The 19,371-nt window shown below is 42.6% G+C and overlaps 1 protein-coding gene across 4 annotated transcripts in view; it reads right to left on the reverse strand.

Moving 5' to 3' along the window:
* Positions 1 to 17,595, reverse strand: part of LOC118834210 (acyl-coenzyme A synthetase ACSM1, mitochondrial-like) — a 51,931-nt gene extending 34,336 nt beyond the window's left edge. The window contains exons 1-5 of one of the 4 annotated variants that reach the window (XM_036741668.1): positions 17,439 to 17,595; positions 9,633 to 9,901; positions 7,610 to 7,820; positions 4,778 to 4,985; positions 2,719 to 2,859 (exon numbers count right to left, since the gene is read on the reverse strand). In XM_036741668.1, coding sequence (XP_036597563.1) covers positions 2,719 to 2,859; positions 4,778 to 4,985; positions 7,610 to 7,820; positions 9,633 to 9,833 — 761 coding nt within the window. In that variant the 5' untranslated portion in view covers positions 9,834 to 9,901; positions 17,439 to 17,595. Of the gene's footprint in view, positions 1 to 2,718; positions 2,860 to 4,777; positions 4,986 to 7,609; positions 7,821 to 9,632; positions 9,902 to 10,577; positions 10,665 to 16,905; positions 17,023 to 17,438 lie in introns of those variants that run through there. The other 3 variants (XM_036741669.1, XM_036741666.1, XM_036741667.1) reach the window with 3 other exon arrangements.
* Positions 17,596 to 19,371: the final 1,776 nt, after the last annotated feature.

The following is a 19,371-nucleotide window of genomic DNA, read 5'->3' on the forward strand; positions in this document are numbered from 1 at the left end:
ATTATTATCTTTTAATCCTCACAACTCCCCTGGGAGGGTGAGCTCCCTCCATGAATAAATCACAGGCATGGTCTAAAGAATAAGTGGAAAATAAAAATAAGTGGGAAATTCGTAGTCTGTAGAATGGAGGAAACAAGTATTACTGGAGTCAGAACAGATAGATGCTCTTAGAGAGGCCCCGCGTAGTGGTCCCATTGGCGAGAACTGGATTTATGGTGAGGAAAGGGGTCTTCTTGAGGATGGGAGTACTTACTTATTTCTTTAGCAGACATTTACTGTATTGAGATAAAAAGATGAGTAAGATAGGGCCTCTGCCTTCAAAGAGTTTACAATACAGATAAGATGTACACAAAAATAGAGGGAGGGTGCTATGGTGGGAAGAGGTCAAGATTTGGGGTAAGCAAAGACCTGGGTTTGAATCCTGCCTCTGACACTCATGGGCAAGTCAATTCACCTTTCTAATCCCCAATTTATTCATCTGTTATTTGGGGATAATGATAGTTAGTGCTAACCCCTAGGGTGGTTGAGAGAATCAATGTGGTAACATATGTAGAAGTGCTTCGTAAACCTCAAAGTATCACAGAAATATTACGGTAAATTATACTAGAAGGTGAAATAAGAGGTAGTGATACTGCAGCGGCTAACTCAACTAGGACACGGTGACTGGATGTGGGGATGGTAGGTAGAGGCAAGAGACAAAGATGGCAGATATTCTGATCCTGGGTGACAGGGCAGATGGTGCTGTATGATGAGTTTGTCCAAAGTAGTGACAAGGAACACAGAGAGATTGCTGAGGGGGGTGGGGCGGGGAGTGGTGGGGGCGTTGAAGAACCAGAACGAGACTTTCACCTTCTCCCTACCTTACCTGTACCATCGTCAAACCAGTTCTGAGGATCTGGCTCTACACTAATGGGTGGACTTTGACTCATGAACATGAGGCTTTCGCCCCAATAATAGGAGTTGTGAGGTATAGTCAAAAGTCTTTCTTTGGTTCCTCTTGTGAAACAATGTGGGAATTATGGAATGCCTGTGCAAGGTGGGGCAGGAACTTGAAGGAAATGGAAATTCGGCTCTGACACTTTTTTTGAGGCTTTGGTTCAATCTCTGGAAAATCAAAATAATTTTATTGAATCATAGAAACTAGTAGATATTGGACCCATGATTTTCAGTGATTTAGGGAACTCTGAGATGAGGAAAATCCCCCTTCAAATGAAAGTCTGTACCTGCTCTGTAAATCATAGTTTTAGAAAGTTGCCTAGAACATTGAAAGGTCAACTATTTCACTCAGTCTTGCTTTCTGTATGGTCCACAGGTAGGATTTGAATTCAGGTCTTTGTAGATCTGAAACTGGTTCTCTGTTTATTATATGACTGTGCCTTTCAGAGTCATAGAGAATAGTATAGAACAATAGAGCTTCAAAGGATTTCACAAGTTATGTGCTCTGCTGCTTTCCAGTCATTTCAGTTGTGTCCAACTCTTCATGACCCCATTTTGGGTTTTTTTGGGCAAAGAAACTAGGAAAGTTTGCCATTTGCATCTCCAGGTCAGGAAACTGAGACAAACAGGGTTAAGTGACTTGCCCAGGGTCACACAGCTAGTAAGTGTCCAAGGCCAGATTTGAACTCAGAAGATGAGTCTCCCTGACTCCAGGCCCAGTGCTCCAACCACTGCACCACCTAGCTGCCTATGTACTCTTAACCCCGTCCTTTTAAAGATAAGGTCATAGAGGGCCAGGGTGGGAAGTCATTTTCCCAAGGCCAGATGAACTGAGATTTGAACCTAGGTCTATCTGATTTCAGGGCTAATGCTCTTTCCTCTGGCTACCATGTCTGGCTCTGTTTTCAACTGGTCTCTCAGGATCAAAATTATCTGGTTCATGATTCAACCAAAAAAAAAAGGTTTCAGCAAACAGGTTCTGTACTATTTGTTTTGGTTCTGGGTTGGGAGAGGAGGAGGCTGGATCAGTTTAAATCCTTGGTTGAGAGGCGTGAGTCAGAGTCCAACCTGACGCTACGGCAATTGAAGTAATAACCTCTTGTTCAGTTGGTGCTGTAGGTAGTGCAGTGGATAGCGAGCGTGCTGGGCCTGGAGTCAGGAAGATCTGAGTTCAAATCCCATCTTAGATACTTTCTAGCTGTGTGATTCTGGGCAAGTGACTTTGTCTCTCTCAGAGAGTTTCCCTTTCCTCACCCATGAAACGGGCATGATGAGGTAACATATAAGGTGCTTGGCAAACCTTAAAGGGCTTTAAAAATACTGACTGTGGTTAGTATCCCAAGCCAGACGTTGGAACTTCTCGTATGATACATCGAAATACTAGGGAATGGCCTTTAGCCAGGGGACAGATGAAGTTTTACAGACTGTTTTAATCAATATCATCCAATTTGAAACACTGTATCTAGTTTGCAAAATCCTTTCCAACCTCACCCATGTTGCTACGCCTCAACTTTATCCTCCTGGCCTTTCGCCCTAACCTTGGGCTCCAAATGGTCTCAGTCTTATAGGTTCTAGCTTCAGCAAACATTAAATATTCAATTCTAGGCTCAAAAACACTAGGAAAAGTGCAGCCAAAGGGAACTGGGGAGAAGTGTAACTAGTTCATGCTCCTTTAGATTTGATCTTCATCAGGCCTGCCTGAGTTTTAGCCTAAGGTCTGTGGCCCAGGCTCTAAGAGGGTCCCCTTGCTCTCCCCATCACTGTCCCCCAACCTCCACTTACGTGGATGGGAGACATGATCTCAGCGCAAGCCCGCCGTCGTGCATGACCATCTTGGGTAGGCCTGTAGTTCCACTGGTGAAAAAGATAGTCATGGGCTCTTGTAATTCTGTCTTTACACAAGCGTGGTCCACAGACGCAGCTCTGCAAGACATTTGAGATGAGACAACAGTCATTCGCTCCATTGTTCTGCATCGTCTTGAGGGGAATAAAATGGACGCTAGGGCGTGGATGTGGGCCGCTAGGTGGCGCCGTAGAGCACAGAGCCCTGAGCCTAGAGTCAGGAAGACTCATCTTCCTGAGTTCAAATGGAGCCTCAGACTCTCACTAGCTGTGTGACCCTGGGCAAGTCACTTAACCCTGTTTACCTCAGTTTCCTCATCTGTAAAATGAGCTGGAGAAGGACATGGCAAACCATTCCAGTGTCTCTGCCAAGAAAACCCCAATGGGGTCCCAAAGAGTGAGACGTGACTGAAAAAGATGGAACACCAACAAAATCCTCAGTGTGCTTAACATAGTTACTGGAACATAGTAGGTGCTTAATAAATGTTTATTGAATAGAATTCTCAAAAATAATGTTTTTAAATACGTGGAATAAAATACATAGGATTACAGAGGAGTTTGATTATGATTAAATACTTATCAAAATGTTTTTTTTTAATGTCAACTGGCCCTTGTGCTAGGGAGTCCTGTACCTGACCAAGTGAGTGAATGGAAAAATCCCAAAAGATGGAGGGGAAGCGTGGTATTGTGGAAAGAAGGCTGTGGTTACAGTTAGAGGACCTGGTTTCAAATCTTGATTTTGCTACCTATTTTTCAGTTCTGAGTCTGTGATTTAGAGGATGGATACCACATTTTTCCAAGGTAGGCCCCATGAATAGAAATTCCTAGGCATGCAGGCTCTGTGAATTTAATTGCACAGCTTAGTCATTACGATTTTTGTCATTGTGCAGTCATTTTAGTCATGTACAACTTTGTGACCCCATTTGAGGTTGCTTAGCAAAGAGACTGCAGTAGTTTGACATTTCCTACTCCAAGTCGCTTTATAGATGAGGAAATTGCTCAGGGTCACACAGAGAGTAAATGTCTGAGACCAGATTTGAACTCAGGCAGATGAGTCTCCCTGACTCCAGGCCATTGCATCCCCTAGCTGCCCCTCCTTACATTTACCTTCAATTATAATGACTGACGAATGAAAACCTTCTAAGATGATGCCTGGTAACAGTCACTCACACAATGTGCAAGTCATGCAGGTCAGGGGTCATGTCCTAATAGCTTACAAGTTGGTGAGTGCTAGTGAATTCAGTCAACCATTTTCTTCTTCTTTTGCTAAGAATCTCCAAAATGTTCAATGCAGTAATTAGCAATTCTAGGGCAGCCTGGGCAAGCAACAAAAAAGGGCTCCCAAATAAACTTCTTAAGACAATTCAGTTGGTGGGGGGAGACCACAGAGAATAACATCAGATCTTTGGAAGGGGCCCTGGAGTGAGAGACCCTGGCACATTGCCTTCTGTTTGGGAGATAGAATCCTTGGGACACAGTCTGCTTCTGAGGGGCCTTAAGCAGGGAGAGAGGGAAGGGCGGGGTCAGTCCAGGTTGGAGCCCACCTTCTACTCGCCCATTGGAGGGGTGGTGGAAAACCTGCCAACTGGCAGCTTTGTGTGCTGAAGAAGTGTTCTTGCTAACTAGGTGCTGAGCCCAGTTTTTTCAACCTACTGTAGGCATCCTCTAAGTGTTGCAGGCACACTTTAAATTTTCATGCCCAGAGGCAAAGCCCCAGTGACCCTGCCCTAGGTACAACTGCACTGTTAGACACTGTGGTTTAGAGGGTTAGGAAAGTTAGAGTTTAAAGGGACCTTGGACCTCATTCTACAAATGAGGAAACTGTTTCTGAGAGAAGAAGTGATGTGCCTAGTGTCACACAGTTAGTCATAGAAAATTTGGTACTTTAATTCAGGCCTTTTGACTCTCAGCCCAGGATTTTTCAATGACACCATACTGTTTTTCTTAGTACTTGGGAAGGGACCTCCCACGATCATGGTTAGAAGGGTCACATACTCACTTCAGCAGTGTCCTAAAGTCTAGCCATCCATCGCGGCTATTCTCGGATACCAGAAGCTTGGTTTTCAGCTGAGGGCAGTCAGATGCCACAGAGTCCACGGCTGGGGCCAAGGTTTCATTGGTCATGATGCCTTTGGCCTTTGATAACTGCAACCGGTAGAGGATGTCTCTGGCTGTCAACTGGGTTGTTCCAGGAATGAAGACAAGTCCTGAGCAAAATAAATGTCATAGGATTTTTAGATCTGGAAAGGCCCTTCACTAACCCTCTCATTTTCTAGTAGACCCAGAGGAGAAAAATGGCAAAAACTCAATTTCACCCGGTGAAAAGAGGAGAGATTAGAATATAGTAGATGAAACGTTGGACTCGGCTTCAGGATCATCTCTGACACTTGTGGAAACATGTGACTTCTTAACCTCTCTAAGCCTTATTTTTCTCAACAGCAAAATGGGGATGATAATGCTTGCGGCACCTACCTCACGAGATTCTTTGTGAGCTTCCAATGAGATGATGTATGTAAAGTACCATAGACAGGTCAGGTGGTATTAACCTGGGTCTATTCAGTCTAGCCAGCACACTTTCTCCTACATTTTTCACATCCTGCTTCCCTCAGACCGTGCTTCTTGGCTGAAAGCTCGTAGATAAAAGTCATAGCTCACTAGCTAGCAAGGTTCCCAGACTTTGGGGTCTTCTGGACTAATTTTCAGAGCATGCAGAACAGTGCTTGGCATACAGCAGGTGCTTAATAAAATGTTTGTTAATTGAGCGCTTGATTGTGCCCTGTTTTATAAAACAGGAACATTTTGAAAACAAAATCAAAAGATATAATCCATGAGACGTAGGGAGGCATGATGAAAAAAATACTGGATTTGGAGTCTGAAGACCTGGGTTCGAATCTTGGCTGTACCCCTTACTTCCTGTATATCCTCGGACAAGTCACCTCACATCACTAGATCTGTTTCCTCTTCTTTTGAAGGAGGGAGTTTAATTTAACAGTCCCTTCCAGCCCTAAAGCCTATGATTCAATGACCCAAAATATCCACCGAATGCTATAGGCAAGAAGGGCTATAAGACTCGGAAGAGAGAGAGAAATCACAGTGATGCGGAGCAGCCAAGGAGACCTTCTCAGAGGAGGGAAGCCATGAGCGGGCATTGAAGCACGAATGGGATTCTGATTAGCAGAGAAGGGAGTGAACTGGACTTGTTTAAGGGATACTGAGGAGCTCAGTCTGTTTGGAGAAAAAGATTGTGCGGGAGATTGTAAGAGATAAATTTGGAAAGGTAGATTGAGATAAATCATGAGGAGCCTTGAATACCAGGCCAAAGAGTTTGAGGTATGGTGAAAAGACTGCTGGATTTGGAGCCAGAGGCCTGGTTCAAATCCTGATTGTTCACATACTGTGGGAACTTGGTCAAATCATTCTCTTTTCTCTGCTCCAGTGTCTTCATAATTACTTATTTGTTGGTGTTTGGTTGTATCTGACTCTTCATGACCCTATTTGGGGTTTTCTTGGCAAAGATACTGGAGTAGTTTGCCATTTCCTTCTCCAGCTCATATTACAGATGAAGAAACTGAGGTAAGCAGGATTAAAGTGACTTGCCCAGGGTCACACAGCTAGTAAGTGTCTGAGGCTGGATTTGAACTCGGAAGATGAGTCTTCCAGATTTTAGGCCCAGCGCTCTCTCCACTGCACTACCTAGATGCCCTATTAATAATAGCTAACATTTCTATGACACTATGTACCAGGTGACAGTGTCAAGCATTTTCCAATTATTCTCTCATTTGATCCCTATAACAATCCCATGCCAAGTATCATTCTTCCTGCCTTATAGATGATGGTGGCACAGTGGATAGAGTGCCAGGCCCGGAGTCAGGAAGACCTGAGTTCAAATAAGGCCTTAGACACTTAACTGGGTAACCCTGGGCAAGTCACTTAACCTCTGTTTGCCTTAGTTTCTGTAAATGGAAGTAATAAAGGCATCTACCTCCCAGGATTGTTGTAAGGATGAAATGAGGTAATAATTGGAAAGGTTTTTAATACCATTGCCTGGTGCATAGTAAGTGTTGAATAAATGCCAGCTATTATATAGATTGGAACTCAGGAAGAGGAGTCTTCCTGACTCCAGGCCTAGCACTCTATGCACTGTGCCACCCAGCTGCCCTGTGTAAACTTGTTCAGTTGTATCTATCTCTTCATAACCCAATTTGGGGTCAAGATATTGGAGTGGCAAACAGGGTTAAGTGACTTGCCCAAGATAACGCAGCTAGTAAGTCTCTGACAATTGCTATCTGGCTCTTATTCCCTTATATTTGATATTCCACAGACTGCTGCACAGGTGGCAAAATCACTGCTTTTCACAGTTAAATAAAAGTGTTAGGATGTGAGCTCCCCTTCTGTAGGCACACTGAAAGTATCCCTGGTACACCTCTGGCAGCACATAGAATGATGGGGATGATACATATCTCACCCTGTTCCCGCATGTTTTGATTTTCTTAGGTCTCTATACTTTAAAATCTTTTGGTTCCATGTAGTTTGTAGATTGATTATGAGTATTTGCGATGATGATAATCTATCAAAACGTAGCACTTAAATTTCTATGTATTAATGTTATATCTCAGTGATTATGAAAATATGGTTTCAATATAGTTTATTGATTGAATTCTCTAAGTTATTTTGAAGTCTGTACTAGTACAGACACCTAGATGGTGCAGTGGATAGAGTGCCAGTCTGAGAGTCAAGAAGACCTGAGTTCAAATCGCTCCAAAGAGCATCATGAAACCCTTGCCAATAACTGGTAAGATTTGTTTCCTGGGGACTAAGCTTGGTCACTGACCTGCCCGCATACAGGCCACTTTCACCAGCCACAAGTCAGGAATCCGGGGCAGGATCAGAACCAGTCGGTCTCCCCGCTGCAGGCCGCAGATCTCTGTTAAAACGTTGGCTGCCTGACGGGTCAAGTGACCCAGTTCCTGGAAGTTCCATTTTACTTCATCCCCTTTGTCATTCACCCACCACAGGGCAGGGACTGGGTCTCTTTTGCCCTCCTATGGTCAAACCCAAGTGGTTAAAATAGGCATTTACAGACCCAGATGCCCATTGCTGCTTACCCGGTCTATTGCAATAGCCTTCCAGTTGGTCTCCCTTCCTCCAATCCAGACTCTACTCAGCTGCCCTAAAGCATATATAGGTCTGACCGTGTTACTCCCTTGCTCAAAAATGCCAGTGTCTCCCTATTACTTCAAGATAAAGTATTAGGTCTTTTAGTATTCAAAGAACTTCCTTCTGGTCCCTGCTCCAATCTCACCTTTTGTAGGAGGCTTTTCTCTTGAAGCTGTTTGTGCCTTCTCCTCTGAGATAAGTTCTCATCTATTCTATCAGAATTTTATTTAGAATTTTTGAATCAATAGTCATTAATTATATTGGTCTTTAGCTTTCTTTCTTTGGTTTAGCCATCCCTGGTTTAGATATTAGGACTATATTTCTCTCACAAATGGCTTTTACTAGAGTGATTTATTTCTTAATTTTATGAATAATTTGCATAATATTGTTATTAATTATTTTTTAAAAGTTTTATAGAATGCTCCAGTAAATTTAACTAGGTAGCACAGTGGATAGAACACTGGGCCTGGAGTCAGGAAGACCTAAGTTAAAATTTGGTCTCAGACACTTACTAGCTGTGTGACCCTGGGCTTAAGGTCAGTCTGCCTCAGTTTCCTTGTCTGTAAAACGGGAATCATAATAGCATCTACCTCCCATGGTTGTTGTGACGATTAAATGAGGCAATAATTGGAAAGTGCTTATCACAATGCCTGGCATATAGTGGGCACCATAGAAATGCCAGCTGTTACTAGTACCATACAACTGTTGTTATCTACTCTTTATATTTCTGGAATGTTCCTTGTTGTTGACTTAAGAATACGAATTCCTCAAAGGCTGAGACTGCTTTCACCTTTTTCTCTGTGTTTCCAGTCTCGAGTGCCATGCTTTGTTGGTGTTCAGTTCCTTTGGTCGTGTCTGACTCTTCGTGAGCCCATTGATGATTTTCTTGGCAGAGATACTGCAATGGTGGGCCATTTCCTTCTCCAGCTCATTTTACAGTTGAGAAAACTGAGGCAAACAGGGTCACGTAGCTAAGGCCAGTTCTGAGCTCAGGGAGACGAGTCTTCCTGACTTTAGACTCAGCTCTCCGTTCATTGTGCCAGGAATACTTAGCACATAGTAAATGCTTAACAAATGATTTTTGATTGATTGAAAGAACAATCAATTTATTAAGTTTATCGGCCTTTAATAATAAGATATTTTGTAGACCAGGAAAAATGTTAGAGAATTGGTTTTCCATCTGTGAAAAATTGCCCACTTCTGTCCTCTGCCTTTTTTGCATTAGGCTGGTGGACCTGGGTGGGCTGCTACCTACCACTCCTGTCCTATTTGTTCAATACAATCAGTACCTGGTGGTGTTGTTGTTCAGGTACATCCAGTACTACAATCAGTACCTAGGAGATGCTTAATGGAATGGATGGAAAAAGTTACACAATGAATGCCAACTAGACTCTCTGTTCAAGAACACAGTGGGCATGTGAAAACTTTGGTCCCAACTGCATCTCTAGAGACCTGTCTTGGTTCAACCCACCTGTCTGTGGATAGGCTAGGAGGCCTACATTAGTCTTAGGACACAAGACCATGGGCAGGGCATTTCCAGGCAAAAAACTCCCATTTACCACCAAACTGGACACAGTCTTCCTAGGCCAGAAGCTAGGGTGTATCCTTCTACAGGTGGGTGGTAAGGACTAAGCTCAGTCTGATTTCCCTTTAGCTCCAATTTCTTCCCTTCACCCCCCAGAGACGTTCCCCATCACCTTCTCCATACGTGCCCAGTGATCCATCACATCACTGGCGAAATTAAATTCTTTGGGCACGTCATAGTCTCCCCATTGTGGTATCTCTGTCCTTGAGAAAGCCTGGGCGAGGAGGTTCCTAGGATGAAGGTGACGGGAACCATAGGTTGGCCAAGGAACCCAAAGGCCTCGGAGCACCTGGGATCTTGTCAGCAACCGCATGACCAGGAGGGCTCCAGAGATAAGGAGTCAAAGGAAGTGCTCACTCCTTGAGGACAGGACCACTGTATCTGCCACAGAAGGAAACAACCATCAGGCTAATTATTTCTTAGAAATATAGAAATACTAGTTCTAGCATCAGTGAATCTGCGTTACCCATAAAACATAAGTCCTTGACTTATGTATCCCAAATGGGGAGCCCATTGTAGGACAAGGGCATTATCATATGCCACTCTCATTGAATTTTAAGACCTTAGCCCTTGAATAGGCTCTTTAGATCAGTGGTCCCCAAACTTTCATGGTCACACATCTTTATCTGTAAACAAATTTTTTTAAGGATGAACCTCCAATATGTGTATATTACTTATTTATAAATTATAATGAACTGACTTGGTGCAATGGATGGAGAGCTCCCCTTGGAATGAGCATGACCTAAGTTCAAGCCCCATCTCTCACACATATTGGCCATGTGACTCAGAAACTCTCTCACTACAAGTTGCTGGGAATTATGCTGACATGCATTGGTAGAGCCAATTTCCTCATCTGGGAGGTTCTTCTCTCAATGTAATCATAGGTCTGTTTCTTTTCTACAAATTATGTGCACTATTATACTGATAATCACCTACCTGATAATACCCAAAATAGAAATGAAAAAGGATGAGATAGAGATGACATGATGTTTCATCCTAGACTCAATTTGGACCCTTGGGAGTTCATGGAATAGGGGAGTGACAGGGAGTGACTTACGATTTTGGAAAATCATTTTGGCAGCTCTTTGGAGGATGGGTTGGGTGTAGGGGCAGAGTTGAAGCAATGTGACCAATTAGGAATCCACTGCAATCATACAGAAGACAGAGATGAATTTGGGGGGTGTCTGTGTGAGAGGAGAGAAGGGCACGGTTGTGAAGCGTGCTACTGAGGTAAGACAAGATTGAACAAGTCATTGGATATGTGGTTTGAACACTGGGTACATGGTTTGAGTCAGAGTAAGGAGTTAAGGATGACACTGAGATTGCAAACATGGGTGAACAGGAGAAGGCGGATGGTGCCCTTGACAGAAACAAGGGAAATTCAGAAGAGGGATGTGTTTGAGGGGAAAGATAACATAATAAGATATAATCATCTCTTGATGCTCACTTATGCCTGTTCATCCTATGTCTTTCGTTGTTCCACTTAAAGCCAAAAGGAGGGAGGTGGGCCTCTTCACTGGTCACTGCCCAGAGTCAGATCCAGCTCTATGAGATGCCAGGGCCAGAGCCACAGGATGACCTGATACACTCATTGGAAGGGGAATTTTCTCAATGGCACCTGCATGGTTGCTGAAAATGAGAAGCTGGCACTGGGCTCAGAAAGGGGCTGGGGGACCCTAGGATTTTATGAACAGGAGTAAGGGAGTGTTGGGAGATAGGGATAAGTGTGGTTGTATTGGAAACAAGTTCCACAATTGGCTTAGAGGGGGTGGGATGTGACCAGTATTCCCACCTTCCAATTGGTTGCTCACACATCCCCTCAGATGAGGCCCTGACATCCCCTTCCCACCTCTTCTAGATGCAAAGCCTGGGTCCCTACTTTGGAGATAATTGATTTATACTATCTCTTGACATTTGGACAGACCTACTCTATTCTTCATCTATCTTAGACAAACCAATAATGGTTGTCCATCTTTTCAAAGCCTCTAGAGGAAGTTCAACAAGTTCCTTTAGAAACCCATCCTAGTACCAAGATGCTCTTTCCTTCTCACTGAGCTTAGCTTTTATGTGACAGTTCGAGGGGAAGTCACCAGAGACACATTATAAATTTCACTAACTTCCCAATTTTGTCTAAGGTAGATTGGGAGAGTTTGAGTCTAGAAAACAGTGTCAGACACTGTTAACAATGCTTTGGTTTCTTAGGATGGCATATGGAATCTCAGATTGCTGGAGGAATCCCTTGTAGTCTGTACCCTTTCTACATTTCATTGATCCTGGTCTAGATACCCCCAATTAATGAGCATCTTATTTACGGTTTCCGTTGTGAATTATGATTATTTGTTAGCTTAGGCCACGTAGAATGACTTCTTGTTAACTACCATTTAATAAAAATAGTAGTTGTACTATGACACCAGAGAACACAGTACATACACTTCCATTTATTTTTTGGTTTTAGTCGTATGGCCAGTCTATGCCAGATGCAGGACCTGAACCTACTTCTTTCTGAATCTTCAGGGCAACTTCCTATCTGGTATAACCCACTGCTTCTTGCATATAATTATGAGCACTTTATCCCCATGTCCAAACTAGGAGGCCTCAAAAGGACATCAATTTATAAAACTACAGTCATACTGCTATTTAATCAATATTCTGGTATCTTCCTACACATAGAGACTGTATTACCTTCTGATAAAGATTTCAAAATTTTGACAGTGTAACTTATACTTCTGTTGTCAACTTCAATCATTTGCATGAAATGAGTTTTTTCTTCCATTCCAACCATCTGTGCCTCTTATAAAGAGAAAATGTGCTGCGGTTTTATCAGGTAAGTCTTAATTTGCCAGATAGAATTCCTGATTAAGTCAATACTTTCATCTATAGATGTTTGTAATAGATGCACAGGGCTCTCATTAATGATAGAATGAAATATAAATTAATGAGCATTGCATTTAAGGCCTACCTCTATCTAATTCCCACCTACTTTCCCAGTATTATTTTATACCCCTTCTCAATTTCAACTTTATTAATCTCTCCTTTGGTTTTCAGAATTTCTAATCTGTGATTTAATTGGGGATCTTTAATTTGCTCTTTCTCTAGCTTTTTAAATTTAATGCCCAATTCATTTATCTCTTCTTTCTCTATTTTATTCATGTAAACATTTAGAGATATAAAGCTTCCCTTAAGAACCACTTTCACAGCATGCCATAGGTTTTGGTATGTTGTCTCATTATTTTTCTCTTGTATGAAATTATTGATTGTTTCTACAATTTGTTGTTTGACCCATTCATTCTTTAGGATTAGATTATTTTGTTCCCAATTATTAATTTTTGATCTGTCTTTCCATGGTCCTTTATTGCATGTAATTTTTATTGCATCATGATATGAAAAGGATGTATTTAAAACTTCTGCCTTTCTGTATTGGATTGTGAGGTTAGTATGCCCTAATACATGGTCAATTTTTGTGTAGGTGCCATATACCACTGAGAAAAGGGTATATTCCTTTCTATCCCCATTCAGTTTTCTCCAGAGGTCAACCATCTCTAACTTTTCTAAAATTCTATTTATCAACTTAACCTCTTTCTTGTTTCTTTTGTGGCTAGATTTATGTAGTTCTGAAAGGGGGAAGTTGAGGTCCTCCACTAATAGTTTTGTTATCTATTTCTTCCTGTAACTCCTAAGAATTCACCACTTGGTGCATATATGTTTAGTAATGATATTGCTTCATTGTCTATGGTATTTTTTTTAACAAGATGTAGTTTCCTTCCTTATCTTTTTTAATTAGATCTATTTTCACTTTTGCTTTGTCTGAGATTTTTTTTTTACTTCAGCTGAAGCATAATATATTCTACACTCTGTGTGTATCCCTTTGCTTCAAATATGTTTCTTGTAAACAACATACTGTAGTGTTATGGTTCTTAATTCACTCTGCTATCTGCTTCCATTTTATGGGAGAGTTCATCCCATTCACATTCACAGTTATGATTATGATCTGTGAATTTCTCTCCATCCTATTTCCCTTCCACCTCTCATTTATGCTTTTTTCTCTCCTTTCTCCCTTTCCTTCCTCACTAGAATTTTGCTTTGGACCACTGCCTCTCTCAGTCTGCCCTCCCTTCTATCAGCCCCCTCCCTTTTCTTCCCCTTTACTCTTACTACTTCTTCCGTCCCTTTTATCTACCCCCTGTCTTTTCTTTCCCTTTTTCCCTCCTATTTCCTATAAAGTAAGTTATATTTCTATACCTAAATGATGATGTTATTCCCTCTTTAAGCCAAATCTGATGGTTCAAATAATGCTCATCTCCCTCCCTTCTTTTCCTTTTCTGTAATAGCTTTTGTGCCTTTTCATGTGATATAATTTACCCTTGTTTGCCTTCTCCTTTTTTCTTCTCCCAGTACAATCCCTTTTCACCATTTAATTTGACTTTTTATCATGCTATCAAAGTTAACTTATACTCATGCCCTCTGTCTATGTATACCCCTTTTAAATGGCATAATAATGATAAGGTTCTCAAGAGTTACAAGTGTCATCTTCCCTTGTAAGGATGTAAACAGTTTGCCCTTATTAATAACGTTATTTTTTTCCTTTCTTGTCTGCCTTTTTATGGCTCTCTTGAGTCTTGTATTTGAAGATCAAATTTTCTGTTGAGCTCTAGTCTTTTCCTCAGGAAGGTTTGGAAGTCCCCTATTTTGTTGAATGTCCATCTCCTCCCCTGATAGATTATGCTCTATTTCACTGGGTAGTTGATCCTTGGTTGTGATCCAAGCTCCTTTGCCTTATAGAATATTGTATTCCATGCCCTCCAATCTTTTAATGTAGGAGATGTGAGGTCCTGCATAATCCTGACTGCGCTTCCATGATATTAAATAGTTTTTTTTTTCTGGCTGCTTGCAGTATTTTCTCTTTGACCTGGTAATTTTGGAATTTGGCTACAATATTCCTCAGTGTTTTCAATTTGGGATCTCTTTCAGGAGGTGATTGGTGGATTCGTTCAATGATTATTTTACATTCCGGTTCTAAGATCTCAGGGCAATTTTCCTTGATGATTTCCTGAAAGATGCTGTCCAAGCTCTTTTCGTTATCATGGCTTTCAGGTAGACCAATAATTTTTAAATTGTCACTCCTGATCTGTTTTCCAGGTCAGTTGTTTTACCAATGAAGTGTTTTAACTTTTCTACTATTTTTTCATTCTTTTGTTTCTGTTTGACTGATTCTTGATATCTCATAGAGTCATTAGCTTCCACTTGCCCAATTCTAATTTTTAACAAACTGTTTTCTCCTGTTAGATTTTGTATGTCCTTTAACATTTGGCCCATTTTACTTTTTAAGGAGTTCTTCCCTTCAGTCACTTTTTGTGCCTCCTTTTCCATTTGGCCAATGGCCAATTCTACTTCTTAAGGACTTGTTTCCTAAGTCAATTTTTGTCCTTCCTTTTCCAAGCTATTGACTCTCTCTTGCATATCTCTCATTTCTCTTCCCAATTTTTCTTCTACCTCTCTTATTTGACTTTTAAAATCCTTCTTGAGCTTGTCCAAGAAGGCTTTTTGGGCTTGAGACCAGTTTGTATTCCCCTTTGAGGTTTTGGATGTGGGTATATTGACAATGTTGTCTTCTTCTGAATTTGTGCCTTGATCTTCCCTGTCCCCATAATAGGTATCTATGGTCATTGTCCATTTCTGCTTTTTGCTCATGGTGTTTGCCAAATTCCTGGCTTTTAGAGTTGAGCTCTCTTGTTAGAGTGCAGGGGACACTGCCCCAAACTTCTTGTGCTAGGAGCTTGGAACCTGGTCATTGGCTTTGTGTGCTGGGGCCTCAGGTGCTGGCAGCTGGAGGCTGTGGAGATCTGATAGCTTGCTTGGTGCTGATCTGGGGTCAGCAACACCGGAGCTTTCAGGGTTGGGGTGGGGAGTCTGGCCCCTTGAGGGACACCTGCTCACCCTAGTCTTGCACTTGAATGTTTGGCTCCTGCTCACCTGGGGCCTTGTACTCTAATGTTTAACTGCTGGAGGATGTCTGCCAGCCTGGAGCTGTGCCTCCTGGAGTTTTGCTTCTTAGAGTTGTGCTGAAGCACTAGGAGATCTGGCTACTGAAGAAAGCTGGCTCACGTGGTGGTTTTCTGAGCTGATGTCTACCAGTTCTCCTGCCTGTGCTGAGGCACTTAGGTTTCCTGGTGTTGGCACTTGCCTACTCTACCACCCTGGAGCTCAGGATCTCCCCTTGGTTTGCTGAGGTGGGGCTTGCTGCTGGAGTGCTGGGTTGCCTCCCATCCTGTACTGCTCCCCTGCTCCCAGAGTGAGAGGGGCCTTTTCCATTAATCCCCCAAACTTTCTGGGCTATAAGACTGCGGCACCCCATCTTTCTGCGGGCTCAGCTATTCTGGGGTTTTTCCTGGGGTGATATTTTCTGGGCTTTCATAGGTCAATAAGGGAGGGTGAGAGTGTCTTACTTCTTACTCTGCTATCTTGTCTCCCAGAAGCAGAAACCCCTATACTCCTTCTCTTACTCTACATTCCAGGCAACCTGGACTATTAGCTGTTTCCTGAATTCAACACTCCACCCCCCCCCCCTCCTTTTGGCATTCACAAAAGCCTCTGTGCTCATCTTTGCCCTTCTAAATCGTTATTTTCCTTGCAAAGCTCGGATTAGATGTCTCCTTCTCCTGCTACTGTTGGTGTACTCCCCCCCCCCTCAATTTTCCTTTTTCTATACTTATTTGTATGTGCTGTATCCTTCCTGTGGAATGGATGCTCTAGAGGTCAGGGACTGCTAATTTTTGTCTTATGCCCTCAGGGCTACACAGTGTGCTGTATCTAGTAGGCAATAAATATTTGTTGAGTTGAATTGGACTCAGCTCTAAGGTAACAGAAGTATGGTCCAAATCCCTACTACAGATACATATGAATGGAATGCCTCAGAAGTTAGGGATCCAGGTCTCCTATTTTCTACTACTCCCTTCCAGTCTGATGTCCACACCAGATTTCTGCACAAAGAAACAGGTAGAAAAGGCTATAGTAAAGAGAAAATGATTTGGAGGAGGCAGTCTGGCATAGTGATTTAACTCTCGAATATTGAGTTGGGAAAACCTGGTTCAAATCCTACTCCTGACACTTATTGGCTGTATGTTCTTGGGCCTCAGTTTCTTCAAATGTAACATTGGAGGAGGAGGATTGGACTAGATGTTCTCTAAGATCCCTCTAAATCTGTTAACAGACCCATAAGCAGGAACAAATCTATTTCAGCCTACACATCATAAACTTTGGTTGATTCAAATTTCTTGATGATAGGACAAGAAATGGGGATATTGGTGTTAGTTTGCTCCTCTGCTCCCAATTTGCTGATAATGCCCACCTGGCTGTCTCACTTGCAAAGACCCTAAAGAAAAAAATACCTTTGGTCAGTAGTGGAGAATGTCTCAGAAGATTCCAGGAGGTTCCTAGCAAACCCAGCAGAGCAAGAAATCCCTAGAGGTAGATGGGACTGCAAAGGGTTATCAGCTGGCAAGACTCTGTGGAAATACTTGGTAAATAGACCTTTTATTTGGGAAAGAAAAGGTGGAGGAAGGGATAGGAGAATTGGATCACATATTGTTAGTTAACTATTAAATAGAAAGGAGTGTCAAAGTACAGAAAGTCAAAGAAAACCTAGGTAAAAAATAATCCAACACAAGGAAAGGATACGGATGAAGTAGAACAGCATAATTTAGTCTGACAGTTCAACCTGATTTCCTTGCACGTTTTTCTTTTTCTTCTTCCCTTCTGGTTTCCTTTTAGGCCAAAGAAGCTATCAGGTCATAGACTTAAAATTGGAAAGGACTCCAGGGCAGATCCAACCTCCTCATGTTATGTTTGAGGAGATTAGGGCCCTGAGAGACTAAAATGATTAGCCCAGGTGAGATGTGTAAGAGGGGGGATTTGAACCCACCTCCTTTGGCTCCAAAGCCATGATTACTCTTTCTCCATTGTCTCCCCAACTTACTGCATGAAAAGGATGGTGTCTAATTCTTCAGCAGTCGGCTTGCATATTCCGCAGTCCATCCTGCCTCCTTTACAGTGGACCTCACAAGGTTGAACTTAAAGTGTGTATAAATGCTAGTGGCAGCAGAGGGTAGTCAATAGATCGATAAACTTGGAGGCAGGAAGAGCCAGGTATGAATCTGACGTGGTGGGGGCAGGCCCCGCCCCTGCTAACAATTGGTTCACCAAACTCAACCTCAAATTAGGTACTGGCTCTGTCGAAACGGTGGGAATCCCACCACTGACTGTAGTTGCTATACCTAATCTGCCTGTCTCCTACCACTCCTGTATCACATCTGTGGCACATTCCAGCCCAAGTATCGAGACATATGGATACAACCATCCTTTTCAGCCAGCAGCTGGCATGGCCTTGGCCCATGGCATCGGCTATGGTCATTCAAGCAGTACAGCCGGAGGATGCCTACCCTGGACAACGAATGCTTATTTTCAGGGGGTTGTATCCATATGTCTCGTCAGTGGCGGCACCTCAGCTCGGTTCCCTGGAGAACCAGTTGCTAATTTATTTGAATCGCGCTACTGACTGTAGTGCTGGATTTAGAGTCATGAAGACCTGAATTCAAATTCTGACTCAGACATTTACTGGCTATGTGATCTTGAACCTCAGTTTCCTCATACATAAAAATGGAAGCAGCAAGAGCATGTCTCTGTTAGGGCTGTTGTGAGAATACAATGAGATATTGTACAAGACGCTTCAAACGCCACATAAACGTTAACTACCAGTTCATTCCCAGAGAAGCCTACCTACACACTTGGGAGATCCAGTGCACTGACATTGTAATACCTGAATGTTCCGGGGTGCAGAATAGATGATTCTGTAGCACTAACAGCTATATAAAGTTCTTAACTACCCCTCAAGGGCAGGGAGAGAAAGTCTTTCACTTTTTTTCTAAGCCTGGAGAGGCTATTATAGTGAGCAATCATCAGTGTTACTGATAGGGCACATAGGGGTTGGCCCAAGTATTCCAAGGTTGGGGTGGGGGATGGGACTTCCATGCTGAATCATTCCTCCTGGAACAGGCCTCCATTACTGTTTCTGTGTCACGAAGTCCTTAGGCAGCCTAGGGAAGATGGTGGATCCCTTTTCTGAAGAATGTTTTTAAATGCATAAGTGTTAAACTGATAATGCACAAGAGGCGCTGGAGGTTTCTGGACTCCAGCTTCTAACAGGTTCACTCTGGATCTGGTCAGACAGGAAACAATAAGCTTTATTCTAGTCTAGTTTCTCTAACACGGTATGGTTGATAACAAGCACAAACTCCTACAGCATTCCCTAATCACCCTGCAAGAAGGGGGGGTAACTACCCCTATGTCTTGATGGGATTAATCAAGACAGGCACAGCTTGTGTGCACTCCCCTAAATCCTCTCAAGCCTCGATGGGGGCTGGTTGAGGCAGGTACATGCATTCCTCTATGTACTGCCTATGGCTTCCCCAGCTCACTGACCAATGCCCACCTGTTTTATAGGGCACCAGACAAAGAAGGCATCTTGCCAACATTAAGCTCACAAATTAATTTTAGCAATGTTGTCGTTCTGCGCAAGCATAGTAAATATTAATTATGTCACCCCTATATCTCACAGCACAGCCTCGGTAGGACTGTCTGTCACCATGATTCTAAGAATTACTATCTGGATCCTTGGGGCTATTCTGGGAGTTATTATCTAACACCTGGAAACTAGACATTCCCATGGCCATGGAACCTGAGAAACTGAACTCTAAAAGGATAACAAAATCCTCCTTACTGACAGTAAGATAAAGTTTCAGGGCAAAAGAGGAGGGAGTTGTTTCCAATGAGCAGCACTGCCATGCAGGGAAGGCAGT

The sequence above is a fragment of the Trichosurus vulpecula genome, chromosome 1, assembly GCF_011100635.1.
Source record: "Trichosurus vulpecula isolate mTriVul1 chromosome 1, mTriVul1.pri, whole genome shotgun sequence".
NCBI classification, from domain to species: Eukaryota; Metazoa; Chordata; class Mammalia; order Diprotodontia; family Phalangeridae; genus Trichosurus; species Trichosurus vulpecula.